We start from the raw sequence: 22,497 nt of genomic DNA on the forward strand, positions 1-22,497 counted from the left end.
GTGGCTGCAGGTTGTTCTGCTGTTAGCTCCCACCTGAGCTGCAGCTGATTTAATTTCTCCACAGTCCTCGTAACTTCACAATGCGTTCATCTGTTTTCTTAAAACACCAATAAAATACTTTGAGGTTCTTCTGCAAGGCTCTGAACTTAAATCATTAGGATCACGCTCCAAATAGGTGACTGAAAAATATATTATTATAGGTGTGCTGCAGCTATGTAGAATCAAACTCGCGTAGCGCTCGAGATAAACCAGGTGGTGCTGAAATCCAGTGCAAGATTTTCTATTCAGCAGAATGTCAGAGCAGTGCTGCGCGTCAAGAAAAAAAGGCGCCATGTTTCTTTGAGTCTTGATTAGTGTGGACAATTTTAAAACAGGTAATCACGACAAGCTTCCTCTGTTTACATTGTACAGTCTACAGGGTAAATTGAGTTATGCTGCAAATGAGTGATACCAAATATCTTTCAACAGCCACCAGTTAAAATGCTGAGTTTTCAGAGCTGATTCTGATATATTACAATTGGGTGACCTCAACTCTCAACAGCAACACAGATTTGGTGAGTGAGCCTGTATCCCAGTGGGCAAAACTTCCCTGGATGGGTGAAAGGCACGCCACAGGGTAATTTTACTCATTTTTATTAGAAAACACATTGAAGAAAAGCTGTCCTTTCTATGTTTCCTCATAAGATTTTCACTTTCCCCCTATGATTCGCCAATCATAAATGCATGTTCCCCCCTTCCAATTGAAATACTTTGACTTAGCCACATTGCGAGGCACCAATGGCTGCGTTTGGAGACGCCCACGTTGCTTTCAAACTTCTATTACTTTCAGTTCGGTCTGCTCTGCAGATAAACTGTGGTTTTGTCTTAAGATTTAATTGTGCAGCTGATGTATTTTTCTCCCCCCTTTCTTCTCGGGGGGGCAGAGAAACCAAAGTCAGATGCGCCTGTGGGTCAGAGAACTTACAACTCTGAAGTCCCCGCCCTTCCCTTCCCTCCCTCTCCTATTTCCAGCTGAGCCGAGCGGACGCGTATTTCCCGCTGAGCCGAGCGGCGGACGCGTACAAAAGAGGCAGCATCTTCTGTCAGCCTCAGCAGGGACCCATGGGCTCCTGTTAGCGGCTTACCAATTGTCGCTTCTTGGGGGATCTTTGGTGAAAGAAAAGGAGGTTGAACAGGACCCGCGTGGCGCGCCAGGATGCTGCGGCTCGGTCAGATTTCCACCCTGACAGCAGCGGCAGTGGTTGGTGAGTAAAGACAGAAAGAGAGCGGCGGCGCGTTTTGGCTGATTGGCGCACGAATTGATGTGACAGGTGGAGAAGATGGCACGCGGCTAACCGTGCGTCTGTGCGCGTGCAGCTTCGTCTCCTGTAGTGTTCTCGTTGCGCGCGCTCGAGAGCACAGGAGAAATGCGCGTCTGTCCAAGCGAGGTCATTCTGACAGCAGCTCTGCCTCACTCACCGCAACTTTGAGTGTCTTTCACATTTTCCTTGTTAGATTAATACAGACACACATTTTAATACGTTTTCAGTTGGATTTACGTTACTATTAAAGAAAAAAAAAACATAAATAAAAGCCAGTGCCTTCAGAAGTCTCCTTTTTAAAGTAAATGAAGCATTTGTGGAATTTAGTCTGTGAAAATCCAGAAGTTTGGCAGAAAACATTGGTGAGCAAACAACCTCATCAACGCCAAGCAATCACTGTTATGCACCACTAGCTACAATACAATAAGGTTTGTGATTTTAATATTCCAAAATGTAAAGAGCAAAGCACTGAAAATGAGGTGGAAGACATCGAGCCAAGTTACTGCATAGTGCTCAGGGTAAATGTTAGTTTATATGACAGCACAGGCCACCATCATTGGAGTAATGGCAATCAATCAAGTCACTGGAGGCTTTTAAAATAACATTTAAAAATTCTCCATCAACATTTGACCATAACCTGACTTGGTCGTCTTTAAAGCTTTCTCGGGCTCAGTCTTAAAGCTGCAGCAGTTCTAAAAGCTCTAGATCATTTTCAAGTATTTAAAACTGAACATAGAGTTTGTGTTTTGAGAGGAGAGAAAAGAGAGAGCAGCAAAGCGAATAAGGACTGTCTCTTTAATTCTCAGATTCCTTTGCTTTCATGTGATACTGGCTTGTGATGGTCATTAGAGAATTGAGTTAGGAATAAATGGATAGAAGCGTGTGTCTGTGACTGTGAAGGAATCAGTTTGAGATCACATAGTGAACCATTAGTTTCACGTTCAGACTGATGTTAATTAGACAGCCACACCTGCCACCTTTTTTTAATATACTCTTGAATTAATCTGTGAATGAATTGAATTACTTCTCTAATGTTTTTGACGTTATTTAAAACAAACACTTTTCTTGAGTAGATGAACAAACCAGTTCCTTTCTTCTTTTTTTTTATCTGTAGGGGTGAAATTTGGAGACCATTGTTGAATTATGTAAAATTTTCAGTCATGTTTCAGATGGGAGGATGGTACACTGATACTTTTTCACTCGAGTTGTGCTTCTTATTTCTCAAGCCATGCTTTTCTAATCTTGTTGGAAAAGTTTGCTTTTTTATCACATTAATAGAAAGAATTGTACTTTTAATTTTTGTTAGGTTGACTATGATTGTCAACAAGAACATAAAATGGATTTGAGTCTTTAATAATTGATTTGAAGCGGTTTTTTGGTTTTTTTTTTTCTGGAGTGGTGTGGTTGTCTCTTTTTCCTGGTCGAAAAAGAGTCAAAATCATACATGCAGCGCTTAAATAGAAACAACCTGTTTGGAAAAAAAAATCTCCTTTGAATGTTGTAACAGGCATGATGCTGCCACCATCGTGCTTTACAGTTGGTGTAGGGTTTTTCTGGTTGACACCTTCAAATCTTCTCCTTGTCACTATGGCCAAAAAGCTCAACTGTTGTCACTTCTGAACATGAACCTTCCTGTAGAAAATGTTAGGCTTGTCATGAGTATCGGCAAGTCTCAGTGATGGCTGTTATTAATTTGTGGTGGAGGTGCTTCTTTCCTTATTGGCACACTCTAAGTATATGTTGTTTCCTTCAAAATAGCTTCGTTTCGGAGAATGACTGGGGGTCAAGCCATCTTTGAACCTCGGTGGTTCCTGTTTTTTTATTTATTTATTTTTTTTTTATCTCAACATTCAAACCGGCATTTTTTTTCCCCTCTGAGGATGGTTTGGTTTAGATGTCTGAAACAATGGAGTTTTTTCAAGGAAACATTGTTCATAAGTGCACATTAAAACTTACTTCCTAAAGGAAAAAGCAGACTAACTTCAAGCTTTTAAAATTGCTTGATGCAACCCCATTGAAAATGAATCTGCAATGAACATCTGACTCCATGGTTGGTATATGCACTCCCATTTAATTAAGTGAAGTATTTTCATATAAATATATGACTTATGAGACTCGTTGCATGAGTGCACGTTGCGACAGACTTATTTCTGCTTTTCACATTTCATGCTATTAATAATTTCAGAAGCTCTAACAAGCTAGAGCTTGGTGCACTCGATGCACAGTGAACACAATTCAGTTCACACTTAACTTCCCGGATGCATATGGGATGTTCTGGTATTCAGACTGCTGCTGGTTGCTTGATGCAGCTGTGCTCAGCAGACTCATTTCTATGTTTGGGTAGATGTTGTGCTTGACTTTCACACCTGATCCACTCGGTTTAATCTAACAAAGGGTAGATGGAGCCTCATTTTTTATTTCTTTTTTTGTGAACTGTATTGTTTTCATACATCAGAAGCCAGAGTCATGAACTGTTTATAGTTTAAAATTTGCTTTAACATGGTAAAAATACTTGTGTGTGTGTGTGTGCGTGTGTGTGTGTGTGTGTGTGTGTGTGTGTGTGTGTGTGTGTGTGTGTGTGTGTGTGTGTGTGTGTGTGTGTGTGTGTGTGTGTGTGTGTGTGTGTGTGACCTGACTGTGTGAAAGTTGAATCTATTTCAGTAAACTGACTTTATCACAAAGATTACACATAATGGGTTGCTTTTGTCTTTGGGGTGAAAGAAACAGCCAAAGGATGCTTTGAAGACCATACAGAGAAGAAAAATAGATGTTTTAATACAGAACTGTGGGCTTTATGAAAAGTACAATGTGTATAATGTCTGTTTTCAAAAATGATTTTCAAAAGAGACTTTAAGCTGATGAACAAATATATAGAAATACATAGTCCAATTTAATGTTTAGGACTAGATTGTGCTTCTACACCTGTAGGAAAAAAAGATTATAAAAGGTGTTTCCCAGTTTAGCTTGCCAGATGTTAAACTTTTGCTTCTGTCACAGCTTGTTTGGTTCAAACATGGAGATAAAAAGTGAGGGTTAGTTGAGCTCATCCAAATTTAGAAAACACAAAATTCTCCTGAGGACTGGAATGCTCCCCCCGCTCACAGTTTCTCACATCTTGAATCTGGGAATTTGTCTTTTCCACATATATATCCCAATAGTGCAGGACTGCTGCAGCAGAGGGTCAGAGAGGACGGTCATTTCACTGAAAGCCGCGCGGTCCAGAGACAGAGTTCTCCAGACATTTAAAGCTTTAGATTAGATTTATGAACTTGGCGAGACGTTTGGCGAACCCAGCCATCTCAGTCATTAGCAGAATGTCTTTTTATTCACCCGCCTCCCTCCTTTTTGCGGTGACCGTATCTTTCATTTGAGTCAGCTCTCCGCCCGGGTTGCAGCGCTCTGCACTAATCTGTCTGTTGGCATCAGCAGACAGAGATTCTCTGGAAGAATGAATAATTAGGTCATGCAGTGTCAACTTACCCAACTCTTCCAGGTTATTTAATTCATCCTCTTTAAAAGAAATGCTCAATGGCATTTATTAAAATCTTTAAAAGCTCAAACTACCACTTTTGTTTTTTTTTTGTTTTGTTTTCTTGCTCATGTGCCTGTTTAATACAGGGTTAATTCAAATCTGAAGCTTGTCTTATGTCTGCATTCTCTGGGCCTCGGAGGACAGGAAGCATTCAGCTGGTTATCAGTGAGTAATTCAACAGACAGCGGATGCACATGTCATAGGTAACTTCTGAAAAAAAGCATTAAGTCTGAACAGTTTTATACACTGCCTCGGGAAAGTATTCAATCACTTTTAATTTTTTTTCTTTACTTTATAACTACATATTTTAGTGTATTCCAGTGAGATTGTGTGTGTTAGACTTCATACAAAGTAGGCAATAAAAAAGCGAGGGGATTACTAACCCTAACCCTAAACTCAGAAAAGTGTGCCTTCCATTCATATTCAGCCCTGCCCTTGGGTCAGAACGCCATAGCAGAAACTTTTGCTACTCTTACGTCTTTATGGCTGGATGTTTCAGATTTGTTGGAGAATGTCTGTGAACATCAATTTCTTTTGGATTTTAGTCTGGACTTTGACTGAACCGTTTCATCATGCACAAGTCAAAGCAGCTTCCTTCCTGTCCCTGGTGAAGAAAAGAATCCCCAAAGTGTAATGGTGTCACTCTTTTGTTGAGTGTATTGTTTTATGGAGGAGGTGGTGTGTTCAGCACTTATGACATTTTGTGTGTTTGACCCTGCAGTTCATCCGATTAGAGCATTTTTTTTTTTTTTTTTTTTGCTGGCAGAGAGCTTCTCTTTGCTTTTTTTTCAGAAATAATTTTCTTTCAACTCTTGACATTCAGAAAATGTGACTGATATATATTTTACAACTTCTTATCCTGGCTTCTGATGAATTACTTGAGGAGTCTGTGGCAGGTGTGCTATAATTAATCCATGCAGCATGTAAAGGCATAAATTATATGATCACATCTGTCTTTTTTGACAGACAGGTGTTCTTTTGTCTGACAGCAAAACCAACTAACAACCAGAGTGAAGAAATCTTGTGTGGGTTTGAAAAAAACAAAACAAAACTATCTTTGGTGAAATCTTTGCCAAGAGAAAGTTCTCTGCAGACCTTGCAGACATTTCTCCCCCTCACACTGCTGTCTTATTGTGACTTCCTATTTGGAAGGGGAGTAAACTTTTCACAGAAATGGATTCGTTTACTCTTATGATTGGTGATTGACAACTTTGTAACAACTTCTCTACTCTCTGCACCACGACCACAAGTCGTAGATGAAGCAACCACAGTCACCAATATTTTGGTAATACAGTTGCTGTGAAGAAATAAATAGCTATGTATGTATATCTAAATGTTTAAAACTATCTCAACTATTCTCCCTATGAAGCCTAGATGTTTATGAAATTAAACATGTTTCATTCATTCGTAGGTTACAAAGCGCAAGTTCTAAATGTTTGTTGAAAAGAAATAGCCTTTTCATCCTTAAAACTCAGGCAAAAGTTGCAGAATAATTTATTTTGATATAAAATGTACCCAAAGAATAAAACAATTTGCATGTTTTCTTTCTTTTCAAAGGCCAGTCCATGTTTTGAGTTGTTCTAAGTGATGCTTATCAGGGCAGAGTCACATGAAAACCCTTCTGATAATGAGCTGATTGTGGAGCATGGGTGCACATAGAGTTGAACGATGTTGGAAAAGGGATCATTTGGTGTACTGTTGCCCTGCGTGCATAAACAGAGGAGCATATATCTACTTGATGCACTGTTAGTCTTAGGAAGATTCAAACCAATTTACCCCCAAAGACTTCAAAACCCACAAAGCCCACCCACATGACTCAGTTTCACACTAAGCTGCTTGAAAGAGGGCTACGAAGGTGCATCTGTGACGATGTTACCGACCCTGCGGTCTGCGCAGCATGTGGTGTGCATAAAACCACCTGTGTTAAGTGATCCTAACAGTAAGTTGAGTCTGACACATGAGGTGCTTTAATAATTGTTTTACAGGTACTAATCAAAAGTTAACATTATTTATCACGAGACAAAATAGAGAGTTGGGTTATTATGGTTTTAAAGTCAATCTTTGATGGGTTTGTTCGAATGTACACAGCATAAAGGAAATAGGGACAGGAAGTTGGAGGGATGTGTCAGAGTTATGTGGTTAAACCGCTAAGCCGCTTCTCAGTATTTATTTCCATCACTGAACGGCTGCCTCTTGTTTGAGGAAACGTGACGATTCCTTCACTTTGCTAGTTGAACATAATCTCAACGTACAAAGTCAGAAATAGTGTACCAGACTGGAGTAGTCAGTAGTGATCTGATTTCTACTGTTACCGCCCATCTATTGGTGTCAAACCAATTTATTATTGGTAACTATATACAGAAAAAAACTGTCACCTCTTTTTTTTAAAAAAAACAACTCTTGTTTCTTCCTCCTGCAGACATATTTCTTCTTTTTCTTATCCAGTTTTTGAGTTTTATCATGCAAGTTTGTTTGTCCTGTTCATCTCTGTGTGACCTGTTGATAGATTTGCATCAACTGCCTAAACTTCAGCCGTCTTGCATTCCTGAAAAGGATGAAACTCGTTACGCTTTTTATTGTGTTGCAGATAAAAGTTATGAATAAATATTAAATAAATAAATCTGGACCTGAAGATAAATAAAACATTAAACTTTGTTTGTTTCTGTTCTCTCTTTCAAAAACTGTCATTATGTGCACATGATCAATAGGATGAACATTTGATGTGTCCTTTGTGTTTTTTCACCTGATTTTATGATCTCGTCAGGATCCTCACTTTATCTTGTTTGTTCTTAGCTAAAAATAGTCTGCTTCCTTCCGTAGAGATTTCTTCTGTTCTTGCGTTTTGTCACACTTCACAGTTTCAGATAAATTTTTATATCAGACTGAGATAACCCGAGTAAATACCAAAAGCTGTTTCCAACTGATGGTTATCTTTTAAGGGAGAAAAGCTATTGCAACCATTTGGCTCATGGAAGGCACAAACGGGACTGATTACCGTCTGATCTGTCGCTCCAATACAGCTCTTAAGTATATAACCACAACCATTGATCACCCTCAGGGGGATCTACTTTCTCACAGAGTGAAGTTCCTTCAGAAAGTATTTGTCAATATGGTTGCAGTGAGGATCACATGACATTTTGGTGAAGTTCTTAGACATAAAGCCTTCATTGAAATAGACTTTTTATTTTCTGTCATGTTTCAGGTTTCGATGTGAATCCATCTGCAGAGGCCAGTTTTAGCAGAAAGATACATAATTTTTCTCAGTTATATTCTTTAAAGCCTGATATGTCACATTCAATTGTTTTGCATTTGATGATACCAAGAGAGTGAGAAGGTATTTGATTGTGTTTAGGTTCTCTTAAATTTAATATTTTTTTAAAGGCTGAGCTTCCCAAAAGCAGCCTTTAAATCCCAACACAAACCAACAATCCCCCCACTGATGATTAAACTGACTGATATCTGGAATACATGAGAAAAACTGGATATCTGGAATACATGAGAAAAACACCTGTGATGATGCACAGTTGCATCATCACAAGATGAGACACTCTTGTCTCATCTTGCAAAGGTCCTGACCTGCAAATGGGGCCAAGCCGGACACGTGTACGTACACGCCAACACACACTGAACACAGTAGGCCTTGTGTGTGTTTTCACGCTTCAGCTTCCAGTCATCACGTCTCCTCCGGGTGTTACAAATTCAACAAGTTCAGGAGCATCCTCTTCACCCCTGTGAGCACTGGCTTAATTGTTCCCACATTGGCACATCCTCAAAAAAAAATCCTCAAAACATTCAATTGTAGGATGAAAGAAACTGCGTTACGACTTTCAGAATCCAAGCAGCAGAGGGAATCTGTTATTTCCAGGAGTTTGTGCCTATCTGTCCAGTCGTGCCACCATACAAAGTGTTAGCACTGAGTTATTCCTCAGTCACAAGACCTTTGCCACTGCACAGTTGTTGTTATTAGGAATCAGGAGCAAAGCGGAGGTATGCAGGGTGCAGGAGAGTGGGGGGCAGGAGACACACTGAGGCAAAGGGAGAACAGAGGGTTCTAGGTCGGGAAAATTGCTACTGTGGGCGAGACGATGGCGAGCCACAGAGGAGGTCCATTATGAAGAATTTTGTAGTGGGAGGAGATTTCTTTATTGTTAGTGTTAAAACTGTGGACATGAAGAAATTAAAGAGGAAAAGCACCACACAACTGCTTCTGTTTAAAGCCAAAAGAGTGCGTGGGAGGTTTTCTGATCTCTGCAGCTCCTTCCTTGGGGATTGGTCAAAATTTTCACCCACAAGTATTGGTACATACATTTACGAAGAATGAGTGTTTCAGTCTGTAGATAAACTCTTCTTGTTTCCCAGCATTGATGCTAATTGTCAGGAGTGTTGTGGGAGTTTTTTTCTTTTTTTTTTTGTTCAACAGGGTTCATGTCTGAAGTGATTTCCTTTTCAGTTTTTTCTTGCATGTCCAAACTAGGACTTTATCCCTTTTTGCCAGAATAAACACACAAGTGGTGTGTTCCTTTTTTCCACAGACTTTGCACACATACTTTATTCCCATGGGGATTCTCAGTACCTGCTAGGTGTTGATAGCCTTAGATCCTAGATATATGTGCTTGCGAGACTTTCTGCAGCCAGATCAGCTCTGCATCTGTGCGCCAGGCCTGTTTCGCCCTCCGCCCTTCATTTTTCACTCCCATGCCAGCAGTGGTCCGGAGCTATCCATCAATCTGGCATTGTACTGGGGGAATTCGGCGTCTGCTGGGAGTACTGCCTTCACACTAACTCATCCAATAAGAGGCCCACACTACGCTGGTTCTGATGGTCTCCTTCAAAACATTTTAAATGTTTTTTTTTTTTTTTTTATATACAAATGTCTAACTTTAGAGTAATGCTGATTGGTTTGTGCATATTTCTATGATAAATTCTGCTGAGTTGCATGTCACACCTTTTTGATACTAAAATCCAGCTGCATATTCTAAAAGCATGACTGACTTGCATTATGTCAATACATGACTGAAGTTATCCATAAAGGTTTTTTTGCAATTGCATTGTTATTGTTGAATGTTAATCTGAACAGGGTTTTAAAAAACGTACTACAAATGCTGAAATTGTTTTTTCTTAATGTGGTTTTATTTGGACATAAATATTGGGCAAAGAAATTCAAGATATGGAATAATTAGTTTGGATTCTAATGCTAATGAGAAGCCTTTCATTAATATTTAAAAACATAAAACCTTAAGTCAGTCATGGCCTTCCGAAAGCAAATGTGCTCATTCCTGCTTGTCACCTTAATCAAAAGATAAGAAACCTTATCTTTTGATTTTCTCTGCCATTAATCATGTCAAGTTTGTACAAAAATATTTAGAAATCTCCCATTCTGGCTTTCTTTTTCTTCTAGCAGCTCACACTGTGCTACCGTTCTTATCATTAACTTGTCCACAATAGTTTTTGAAACTATAAAATATGAAATAGCATTAAATGCTAGCATTATTTAATTCAGGCCTTTCAAAGCTAAAACAGGACACATCTTTATGACATAACACTGGTAAAATATAAGGTGACTGAAAGAAGAAGTGCAAATGAAAATTTTTTTAAACATTTATATTTAGACAATTTTTCATTTCAATTTTCTATTTCGACCCGGTCATTTCTTTATAAAAAGTAATGACTATGAAACTTTTCTGTACCTTTATCTAAAAAGATTAAAAAATTGCTTCTGCTGATTTTTAACTTATAAGGAAGAGATTAATTTTTCTAAAACACATTTGCTGTATATATATAAAACATTCTCATCACTTTAATGTAATTACTTCACATTTCTTCCTATTAAACAAAGTTCTCAAGGTTAACATTACAGCTGGTGTATAACAGAGAGATGATTCGATTGATCTGACAGAAATCAAAGCAGACATCTAGTACAAAATAAAATAAAACATCCCACACTTGTTAGCCCCAAAGAAGAGCACTTTCTGTCAGATTTGATTTAGGTTAAAGGTTCTAAAATGCAACATTTTTGTGTGCAATAAATGTTCATGCTGCGCATTTAAAGGGGAATATATTCCAGTTTTTATGTGTTCCGTCATGTTTTTTTTTTCCCCAATAGTCCACAGACCCTGTGAGGACTGGATATTTCTGGTATTTGCATTTGTGGTGCAACATAAAATCCCTATAGTTGTTGTTCGTTACTTTTCTGTTACGCAGCTGAGCATGACTTGTGTTTTGCAGACTGTGATAGCAGTGACCACTATCGGTTTGTAACAAGGGCTGAATGTTAAAATTAATGGATAAATTAGCATAATCACTTGTTTTCTTTTTGTCCTGCACTGTGCTATGAAGAGCATACCCTTCTGTTTGTTCAACTTTTATGGAAGGTAGCCTTTTAGTGCTAGCTTACAAGAATGAAAAAATACCAAGTAAGTAAAATACATATTAGGTTGTTTATAATTGTCAAAATCATGTAAAAGACAGTTATGACCTGAATATTGATAAAATTACCTTTTCCAGTATTAAGATCTTACAAAACAATCATATTACAGTAATTTCACTGAGCTGCTAACATGACCATCTGTGTTTCCTTTAATTTTTTTTTTAAAAAAGCAGCTTTTCTCAGGAAATGTGTGTAACAAAGTTGATATAACAAATGAAACAGACATCACTCATTCTTGATTTTCCTGCTTTTAACCAAAATATCAGACAGGAAGCAGGCCCCTTTCTGTCAGTGCTAATGAAAATTTAGACGTCATTAGTGGTCTGTTCAAAAGCCCTGCAGTGTGGGAAGTGAGAGCTTCAGTTCAGCTTTATTATTAAAAATACCTTAAGTATAACACAAATAAACTGAGCTGCACAGTCCAAATAGATTGTTGTCATTTTTGTTTTTGTAAAGAAAACAATAATAAACTTCAGTAATATTGCAAGAGCTGATAATTGCGGGCTGGTTTCCTCTCACATTTTCCTCACAAGACATCAAGATTGTTTTGATGCTTATTGATTCTGGAAGGAGCTTGGTCTTTGACCCCTGTCGGTGTGTATTCTTAGCTTGACACAACCCGGAAGTGTGCTTTCTTCCAGCTGCTCCATCAGCTCCAAATCTGTTTTGCTCAGCAGATTCAGCTGACAGTATGTGCAGTGTGTCTGCTGGGAGGGATTTGGTTAGGAGATTTCCAGGCACCCCTACATTATTGGAGGAAGAGATTCTTGCAGGGATGAAAGCTTTGACAGCCGTCAGGGGGGGATGATGTAATCTTGTTGGGCTGCATGTTTTCTGCACCAGTGAGAAAACAGAGCTCCAGAGAGTACATCTGGAAGTTTCACAGAGTGTAACCTGACACCGCCAGGCATGTTCAATCAATATAGGACGGGACGCAAACATGGGAGACGATGAGATGGATGGCGAGGAGGGAAGAGCAAAGATGAATGGTAAGAAGGAAAACTTCTTTCCATTCATGATGATGAATGATGTTGGAGGACAGAGGGATGGACAAATGGATTAATGATTGGATGGAGGAGAGGAAACAGCCTGAGGAGGTTGATGCTAATGATTCGAGCCATGCCAGAAAACTGACTGGAGCTGTGATTTTAGTCCAAGCTGAGAGACCTCAGTAACAGTTTGCTGTCCACACAGACAGTCAAGGTATAAAAAGTATCTGACGTCCTTATTGAGTATTTTTGGGACGGAGAGTAGGATAGGAGTCAGCCTTCAGCTACCTGACTGGCACAGCAATATGTAGGAGAGGGGCAGCACTGCGATGCTTTGTGCTCCATGCAGACTGAGGAAACTGAGACTACCTTACGCTTTCTGTGAGAATTTCAAGCCCAAAGAAATGGTTTAAATTTTAGTATATTTGACTTTTTAAAACCTCATTATACCTCAATACCCAGTAACTATCTTGTTCTAAATTATTGGTGTAAAATTGTTATGTGCAGTCATTTTAGCACTTCGTTTTGCCCTTTAAACAAATTCCACCATTAGTTAAATGGAACAATGCCCCTATTTGTATCATTGCTCAACACTGAATTGTGGAAACGTGATAACCAATAAAAGTCAGACTTAACAAGCCCTGTGAAAAGGGCAGAGATTGAAGGTTTAGGAGTGAGCGATGCAGAGTTATTCCTGGATGCCTACTGTGTAAAAACACAAGCAGCACCAGCTTTTTGTCTCCAGTAATGGTTTTCTGCTGTGCAGCAGCATGGAGAACTTTACAGAGCTGCTGCTGCTGCTGCTGCTGCTGTTTCCACTCACACTGTCAGCTTGGGTTATTTATTCTGTCCTCCTCTGCTTGGAGACATTTACTCTGAAATTCAGAAGAATTCAGCCCCCTGTTTCCAAGTGCATACAAAGACATGAACACACCCACATTCATAACCCCTCATGTCCACTGCACACCCACGCGCTATCAGTTTGCCAGGATGCAGAGTCTGAGCTGACGTCCAATGGAGAAAATGAAGTCAATACGAGGAGATCAAAATCCTCTGAAACTCGGCATAATTGTTCCCAAAGCCATTACACCAGAGAGTATTAATATTATCGCTGAAAGAAAAAAACAACAAAAGAACATGAAGAAACCGTGTACAGGAGAAGCACTTGAGAAAGCATGAGAACAAAGATAACCAGGGGAGAACCAATAAAGATAAAAGAATAAAGAAGGAAATCTGGAACGTATTTCAGTTTCATAAGTTTCATGGCTCGAAGCTGCCCCTGGTTATACCAGATGTCTGTCTCCTGCCAGGACGTCTGTTGTTAAATGCCAGCAGATGGTGCAGAGAAGTTCCAGGTCCCACCCAAACCCCTTCTGACCTTATTTCTTCTCAGTGTGTCCAAAATGTTCAGTCAGTCTTACTTCTTCCTTGAACATTGTTCTGTTTGTCAGCTAGTATAGATGTTTCCCCCTATTAATTACAAACCACTAAGCTGCGTTAGATCATGTCACTCACACCTTCCTTACCACAGCTCATAGAGGGTGATAACCCTGTTATCCAAAGGTGCTGATTTGGTAAGCTGTAAAAGCTGTTTATAGCTGGTTAGATGCTCTACAAATGAGCAGGTGCCAGTTAGATGTGATTTTTTTTTTCTCACTGTAGCTGACTCAGGCTTTGAAGCCTACAGGTGCAGAGCTGGGTGACTTTTATCATTGGTGGGAAGTCTAACAGACCAACAGGTGCTGACCAGTTCTGACCACGTCTGTGAAGCTTTCAAGAACAACAACGTTGTTTAGTACTTGAGTACCTTTGGCTGTAGAAACGGGGTGGTCTGCAGAGCAACATGTTTTTGTTGAAACCTTCCAAACTCCTTCAAGTAGATGTAGAAGGAGCTTGGCTTAAAGCAGAACCCTTGTTACACATTTTGTTTTTCCCCACTGAGCAAGAACAAGACTTTAAGGCAAATAAACAAAGCAAAGATTAGTGTTCTGGCTCCTTAAATGCCTTTGACCTCAAAACTTGCTATGAGTTCTGGCAGAAATAAATTGATAAATGGGCTTTGAATTATGTTTACAGCAGAAATATTACACCAATGTTTCTGGCTCTTCAGTCTGGTGGATCAATTGACTCGTTTTTCAGTTCGGCTGTTTGTAATTGATATGCACTTAATCTACACACAGTGAGCACAGTGATGTTTAGTTAAATGTTCTGAAGTCACCATAATAATTGTCGTTCAACATAATTATTGTGAGTCAGTCGAGTGTATTTGTATGGTAGATTTCAGCAGGAAGGCCGTTCAATGCGCTTCGTGCAATAAAACTTCCATCATGTTGCTTTGAAATCTTGCATCTGCCAACTCATTTGTGTGATTGTGGTCAGACGGCTTACTGCTAGAATTTTTTCTTCTAAATGTTTTTTTTCCCCCTCCATTAAGAAAATCTGTTACATTGTGTGAGAAGTTCTAATCAAAGATGCTGTGATACCCGACCTGCGACCAGCAGATGACGATAAATTTAAAATAAGATACAATTCAAAATAAAACAAAAGTAATTCAGAGGGCGGCCAAAGCAGTTCTGGGCACAATATTCTCCGAAAACAATTGAAACTTGAGTTTTTTTCTGAAACCGTTTCTCATTTCCTTTCAGCCAATCTTCACAGTGGAAGATCATCTCATAGTGAGCATAATGTAAAATTGATGTAGAAAAAACAAAACAAGAAAAGCCGTCTCAGCTGTTGTTGTGGTTACTAGCACGGAAAGCGACAATGGGTATATGCAAATTTGCTCTGTTAGTCGTTGTTCATAACAACCTTGGAGGCCCAATCAATATTTAAACACCACTTACAGAATAAAAAAAAAACCCAATATTCTCTGTAGACTTCAGAATTAGTACTTTCTTTTCTATAATTATTCCAGGACAAGCAGAAAGGCCATGTTGGTGTGGACAGGGCATTTTTATGTACATCTATTGTGCGAGTTGCACAGTGAGTTAACTCTTGTTTTGCATATTTTAATGCAGGCCTGGCTCAATCTGCCAAAACTTTCACTCATATATGTTAAAGACCATATTTGTGTTGCTGTTTCATCCAGAACGCCTTGCATTACTTTCAGTTACTCACACATTCACACATACGCTGAAGGTGGCAAAATATTTTCTTTTGTCTTTTCTGTTGTCAGCTCTTTTCTGTAGCTGCTTGATGCTCTGCTGTGGTGCAATTGAAACTGAGCTTATTTGCAAACCAGAGTTTTTCAGCCCTTGAAACATACAGTTTCAAGGGCTACAGTTTGTGTAGACTTGCATCTCAGACCCAGCTCCTGTCCTCAAGGGTAAAAAATTTAGATCTTCTTTTTGACATGACGCAACTTTGTCCTAATTACTTTTGGTGTACATCAGACGTTTTCTCAGAAATTGAGGGTTGAATTATTTTTCCTACAAAATAGCTCAATTTAAATAGCTAAAGTCATTTTGTTTCAAGACTGAGTTTAAAGAAAGAATAATGACATCATTTATGAACACGCTCATTCAACACATCCTTCTGTAAACATCCTGTTTAGCACATTAGCAAGCTTAAACTTAAGTACAAATGGAAATTAGTGCTATAATGTGATTGCCATAGCTTAGCTAGTGACCTAAAGTACAAAACAACAATTAGATAAATGGACATTTTTTCCTCAGATCAAAACTGTTGTTTTTTGCACTCAAAAAAACTGCGAGACAAGTTGCAGTTATCTAACAAGTTGGCCAGGTGTGGTTAGAATGGGACTCATAGTCCAAGTTTAGGACCTGTAGTCCAGGAATTGCAGTACCAGATCAAACTTATATGTCTATTTCTATGTTTTAAAAAAAAGTTGGTTCTTCATGTTTTTAGCCAAATTCTGAGACAATTTCCATCTTCAAACAGAATAGCTCCCTTGTTGATTTCTTGGACAGAGTTTGGAATTGCTCTCAACAAAAACAAAAAGCTGGTTTTAATTTAATTGGACACAGTGAGGTGGTACCAAGGACAACACGAGGAAAACGACAGGCGCCTAAAGTGTGCCAGGGGACAGAGGACATTTTTCTGTAATTTACTTTTCAGGACAGCTCAACTGTGATGTGCACTTGAGCTCAGTGCTCAAAATGAAAAAAGAAAAAAAAAGACCTGACTGGCCTGGAGCCATTTTAAATCAGCTAAATTAGCCATGTATCTTGCGCTATCCATGTGTGTATGGATGTGTGCCTTTAGAGTTTAGGGGATCTCTGTAATTAAATTAATAGGGACAGGAAATGGATCTCTGGGAGAGAGTCGCAGAGGAAGAACAGAAAGGATGGAGTGTGGAAACAGTCAAGATAATTCATCCTGGCAGAGATTCCTTCATGTAAAAACTGGGAATGGAGAAAGTACAATAGTATCTGAAATCTTGACACTTTATTTGTTCTAACTTTTCAGTTTAAGTGAGTAAGCCATATCACCAAAATTGCCATAATTGAAGGACCCTAAGTCACCTTGAACTATGATCTGCATTCTTGCACATGTTCTTTTCATTTGTGACAAGTCTTTTTTTTTCAATTGAAGTATAAAGTGCACTATGTCCTTTCACTATAATTCAAAGCAATGATCAGAATCAATTACTTGTCACACTTGGCCATGAAATTCACCAAAACATTCAGATTTTTATTTGATATGAATGGATCATTATTAATTTTCACTCACTATTATAAGTATAATAGGACATAATAGATATTGAAATGAATGAAGATTAGCATTTTATCTGAAAAGATATCATGAAGCATCCAAATTTCACCACATTTAAAACAAAGTACAGCCTCAGGGTTTCCCTGCTGTTGAGGATAATTTATGTTGGCACAATAACTATCATACCTAAAAGACAAATGGAAAAGAATTACCCTTTAATTCCCACACCTTATGTGTCAGTCTATAAATTCACACAAAGTTAAAAATGTCAAACATATCTTAAGAATGTCATATTTTACAGTAAGGGCAAAATTTCTAGATGAGATATGGTGCAGTTATTAAAAATAGCATACACCAATCCAAAAGATTGTTTTGGCAATAAAGCTCAGGAGTGTAAAATACAACTTGTTAAACTGGAATCTGAAGCGTTTATGAACCTCAAGGTCTTTGTTTTCTGCAGATAACGTGGGTTTGTTGGTGTTTTTCGACTGAAGCTATCAGTGTCCAACAGCGTGGGTTGTGTTCGAGAGTGAATTTGTGAACTGAGGTTGCTTTTGGAGGTTTCCACCATGGTCTGCTGAGAGACCCCCTGAGCAGAGCTAATCTCCCGGAGTGTCTATATTTCCACTTTTGCCTGGAAAAGTGGATCCAACAAAATTTACTTGAAAGAGAGAAACACAGCTTATTTGACCCTGTGGCCAGGATGAATTTTAATGTGTTGTTTTCTTTCTTGTTATCTTTAAAATAAATGTTTTTTTCTTTTTCTTATTTTGTTCAGATCAGAGCAGTGAATCAACTGGCCAAACAGCCACCATCATCATGCTTCAAACTGCTGAAAGATCTGTAATTACACTGATCCAGACATTACATCATACTTTTCTGCAGCTTTTTGGGTCAAACGCATTAACAAACGATCCCCATCAAAAACAAACAGCTGCTTGTGTTTGTGTCTCCGTGTATGTGGTCCATGTTCTGCTTGTAATCCCCTTGTTCTTCCGCACCGTGCAGCTTCTTCACAAGACTCAGAACTAAATCAATTATCCTGGAGGAATTCACTGGCACAGTAAGCATAAAGAGTGTCATTGTAGCAGAAGCCCAAAGAAACATGGAGGGATTAATATAGCGTCTCTGTGATATGTTCAGTCGGAGCCAGAAGGAGCAGAGGGCAGAGAAGAAGTCATTGTCCCGCACGTCCGCCTAAACTCTGACCAATGTGTGTCGCTCTGGTGTACGAAATTCCTCCAACCCCCTCCAGAATGATTGAACGTGGGCATAAGCATGAATGTGTGTGTGTTGGTTTTATCTGTGTGGCTCTTGTCTCATAGTTTCTTTGCTGCCACGTCTGAATGACGGCAGGCAGCATTTGACATTTGAACTCAGAATTTCTCCGACATGGTTATCTTGTTTATTTGTCATTTCTGAATTGCATCTTTAGTGATTTGGAGACATGCCCTGTGAATGTTTATGACTGTCAGAAAGAAAAAAAAAACGAAAAAAAAAAAAAACTTGTGCACTTCTCCTCTTTCTCGATTTCAGTCAGTTTATTTGATATAAACTCACTGGAGAGCTCTGCAGTAGACTAAAAATAATTAATTATGTTCTTCAATTGTAAACAGTCTTATGTCATTTGACCTTTTGTCTTCCTTGTTTTTGTCCTTGCAGTGCTGCTGACATGTGTGTTGTCCTTCAACGTGGACCAGAAGAATGCTATGTCCTTCAGCGGTCCTTTGGAGGACATGTTTGGCTACACTGTCCAGCAGTTTGAGAACAGCGAGGGGAAATGGTGAGCTTCATTCTTGATAATCTTTGCTTCTGTCCAAGGTAGTTTCACTGTTCAGTCAAAATCAACATGCAACTCTGGATATCTTAGTCTCCTTCTTATTATTATCATTTCCTCATAAAGCACATTAAATAATGACAATGTTTTTTTAACAGCACTTGAAAAGACCAGTAACACTTTATTTGAAGACTGACATGACGATCACAAGCATTACACAACACCTGTCATGAGCATGAAGGCGTCTTTATGAATGTTTTACTGTTGTCATGAAGAGTCATTTGGTAAATGGCACTTTCAATGCAAAGTTGCTTTAAAAATTGCATAAAAACTTCTTAAAAGTGTCAACTTTGCATAAAACTGCTGTTATTTACCAAATAATTCAAAGCTGGCACTTTTAATAGGCTTTTAGTGCAACTTTTAAAGAAGCTTTTCACTAAAAGTGTCATTATTTACAGAATGACACCTCATGTCAACAGTCATAAACATTCATAGAGTCCATTATGTTCATGAAAGGTGTTATGACATTTTTATGAAGGTGTCATATCGGTCTTATGCACATCCTTTCAAATAAAGTACTACTGAAAGACCTTTAAACTCCTCTGTAAATTTTAATGAAGCAGTTAATTATCAAAACGACCAAAGTAGGAGAAAGTGAACAACATGGTGAGATTATAAGAGATTACTGAGGGCTTCAGAAAGAAGGTTCCAGGAGTTTATGAGTCTAATTAGGGATTTAAGGAGACCTCAAAAGAATTTCAAATCAGCCATTCAAACATGTGGCAATTGGAGGATGTTCAAAACTGCCAACAAGCCCAGGTCTGAATTAGCACTGAAAGCAAACTGCAAGATGATAAAAATCATCTTGCAATCTTAACAACATTCAGTCTCACAAAGACTGAATGTTGTTAATAAAAAACTATTGCAGGCACTGTTGAGGTGGAAATTACGTATTCAGGTGAGTGCTTATAACCTGCGAATAGGTCAGAGTAAAAGTAGCTTCACAGTTAATGTTTTGCTTTTATACCAAGAAAAAAGAATCACAAACACATGAGAGACAGTCTGACTCCCTTGCAGCTGCAGGAAACAACATCTCCAGGACAGTTACCCTTGGGTGTATATCTGAGACCCGGTTCATTTGGTGAAAGTTCAGAAGCATTTAAAACAAAAACACAACGTGATGTGACCATCAGATTAATAAAGCCATCAGATATCACCCTGTAATAAAATCTGGCACTACAATGAGAGGGCCACATGAAGCTTGGAGGTCCGAAGCGATTGACTGTGCAGAAAGTTGGTTTCTGGATCAGTTTTTCCAGATCATGTAATTTTATACATCGGTGGCCTTGGAAGTGATTGGTACACTTCCAAGGCCACCTATCAGATTTAATTACCTGATAAGTGACTCAATATTTTTTTTTTGTAAAATAGAGTATTTAAAAAAGAAGATTGAATGCAATTATCGCATAATGCTTGGTAACAGAGTTGTCTGACTAAAGTTCAAGGTGTTCTGATAAAGTCTATTTGATGAGACTGTTTCATTGTGAAAAAAAAGCTTTTTTTGGTGTGTGGCTCTATTTTTTCACTTTACTGTCACATTAGATGCTGCAGCAAAATAAAATAACATTTTAAGCCCAGTTCACCCTTCCAAAGTTGCAAAGTTCAAGAAGTTGGTATTAAACTCCAACTTCAACCTGAAATCCACTGAAGAGATGGATTAACTATAAACTATTAACTATAAATTAATAATTTAATGTACTCTAAAAGGTATTTTTTGAACTGTACTCATTGTTAGAGGAACTATTGATGCCCACCAATAATAAAACTTTACTAAAAATCTAAAAAAAAAAAAGACATTGATCATTATTAAGACTAAGACAAAAAATATCTATTTTCATATTATTTCACTTTTATAGTACTGTTTCAGAAATTAGTCCTTTTTCTTGTGGAAAATATATTGAATCTGTAAGAAATCATCAGTTCTGATTGTCCTAATTATTCCAGTTGCTCTGTTATTTTTCTATCATCTTGAGAAATTATTTATTTGGAGGAACTGGAGGGGGTCTGTGCAAAGAATGCTCAGGCAGAGCATTTTATTTCTCCAAGGTAATTCTGTAATTTGATTTAATTTAATTCTGAAATAGCTAAGGAGGTAAAATATTCTCATTAACGTGCAAAAATAAGCAATAGGGAGCACAACAGCCGCTGCTGTAATAGAGATTCATGCCTTTATTGACTAAAACCATAAATTGCTCAGTATATTCTGTGTACTTATAGGCTGGTCCTCAGAACCAGCCTGTAAATACACTGAAACCAAACATCCCGGACTGCCTGCTGCATTAACTTGTGAACACACTTTTAAAGCCTTGTTAATACTCATTAGTGTGTTTATAAATTGGTTTCTTATTTCTATATCTTGTCTTTAGTTACACCAGGCTTTACTGGTTCAGATTGCTTCTTTCCATCCTTTTGCAAAACCACATTTGATCTCAGATTAGTCGTACCTGGTTATGTTGCCCAACCTGGAGCTCGATAAAGCTCATGTGATGCAAGTTACCCTAATTCATTCACTGCTAATCGGTGGAGTCAGCTGTGACTACAGCCATGCTATTTTGATTTTAAGCCATCGGGAAACGAATCAGTCAAAGTCCCAGTGAAAAGAAATTAAACCCTGAGAGAAAAAAACGGGGGTTAGAAGCCAGAGTGCAGAGACGCTGGATGATTGAGACGAGAACTGCAGACTTTGTGTTTAACAAACTTCACAATCACATGGTGATTTTGCACAAATATTGCCACGACCGGGAGGCGACTAACTCGCTGCAGATGTAGCCACCAGTTCTCTGCCCTCAGTGGTGTTGAAAACTAAAACATCCGCATAAATGCAGCATGATGTGGCATGATCATAATTCAGTGCGCTGCAGCTTTGGTTTGCTATGAGTGTCATGTTGTTCACGGGTGTTGCAATAAATCTTAGGAATATGTTGCATTGCTGTTGAGTCAACCAAAAAAATGTTGCAAGACAGTTTGAGGAACACTTTTCACTTGTTCCTGCAGAAATTCAATGTCAGCAAATAAGCCAAATCTGACCCAAAGGTTTGTTTGAAACATTTTTGATGTCATAATTGTTCACTCGACATCTGCTAACAGCTGGACTTAAAGAATACCTGCAGAGTGGCGTAAATCATTATGTCGTGGTGTTTCTCACAAGCAGCTGATGGCGGTCTGAGTCCCTTGTTGTTGCGCTTCGTTGCACGTTTTAAATGACCCCATTAGAGTCGAGGAATGTTAATAAGCCTAAGTGTTTAGAGGAAGGCAGATGACCGCCTGTTTTTAGCATCAGTTTACTGACGGGGTGGCAGGATTTTGTGTAACACACACACACACACACACTCACACACGTATCGTTGAGACAGTTGGGCACCCTGACCTTAAATAGCAGAAACAGGCGCTCAGAAAGAGCAGCACTGTGCCGTCCAGCAAACAGCTGCAACATTTTAACTGAATTTACTGATGTCAACACCAAATGGAATGATTTTTTTTTGTTGTTTTTATTGATAACTTAATGTGATAATACAGTTAATTAACATAAGTTACTTAGGCCAATAATGATAAGCTTTAACAGCTTTTCAAGTCAAGCCGACCCTAATATTCATGCTTAATTTAGCAATAAAAGTATAATTAATCCAGGTCTAAAGTATTGTTAATAGCTGTGGACCTCACAGTAAGTCCTTTAAACTTGCCAACTTCAAATTGCTGTAATAGTACGTGTGTTCTGCTTATTATCATAATTTTTAAAA

At 38.5% G+C, this 22,497-nt stretch overlaps 1 protein-coding gene across 1 annotated transcript in view; it reads left to right on the plus strand.

The window, feature by feature from the left end:
• Positions 1-1,025: 1,025 nt before the first annotated feature.
• Positions 1,026-22,497, plus strand: part of itga1 (integrin, alpha 1) — a 44,271-nt gene continuing 22,799 nt past the window's right edge. Inside the window, exons 1-2 of the mRNA XM_055052632.1 lie at positions 1,026-1,244; positions 18,586-18,706. Coding sequence (XP_054908607.1) covers positions 1,196-1,244; positions 18,586-18,706 — 170 coding nt within the window. The 5' untranslated portion in view covers positions 1,026-1,195. The remainder of the gene's footprint in view (positions 1,245-18,585; positions 18,707-22,497) is intronic.

Source organism: Poeciliopsis prolifica, unplaced genomic scaffold (assembly GCF_027474105.1).
Source record: "Poeciliopsis prolifica strain line A6 unplaced genomic scaffold, Auburn_PproV2 SCAFFOLD035, whole genome shotgun sequence".
Taxonomy (NCBI): domain Eukaryota; kingdom Metazoa; phylum Chordata; class Actinopteri; order Cyprinodontiformes; family Poeciliidae; genus Poeciliopsis; species Poeciliopsis prolifica.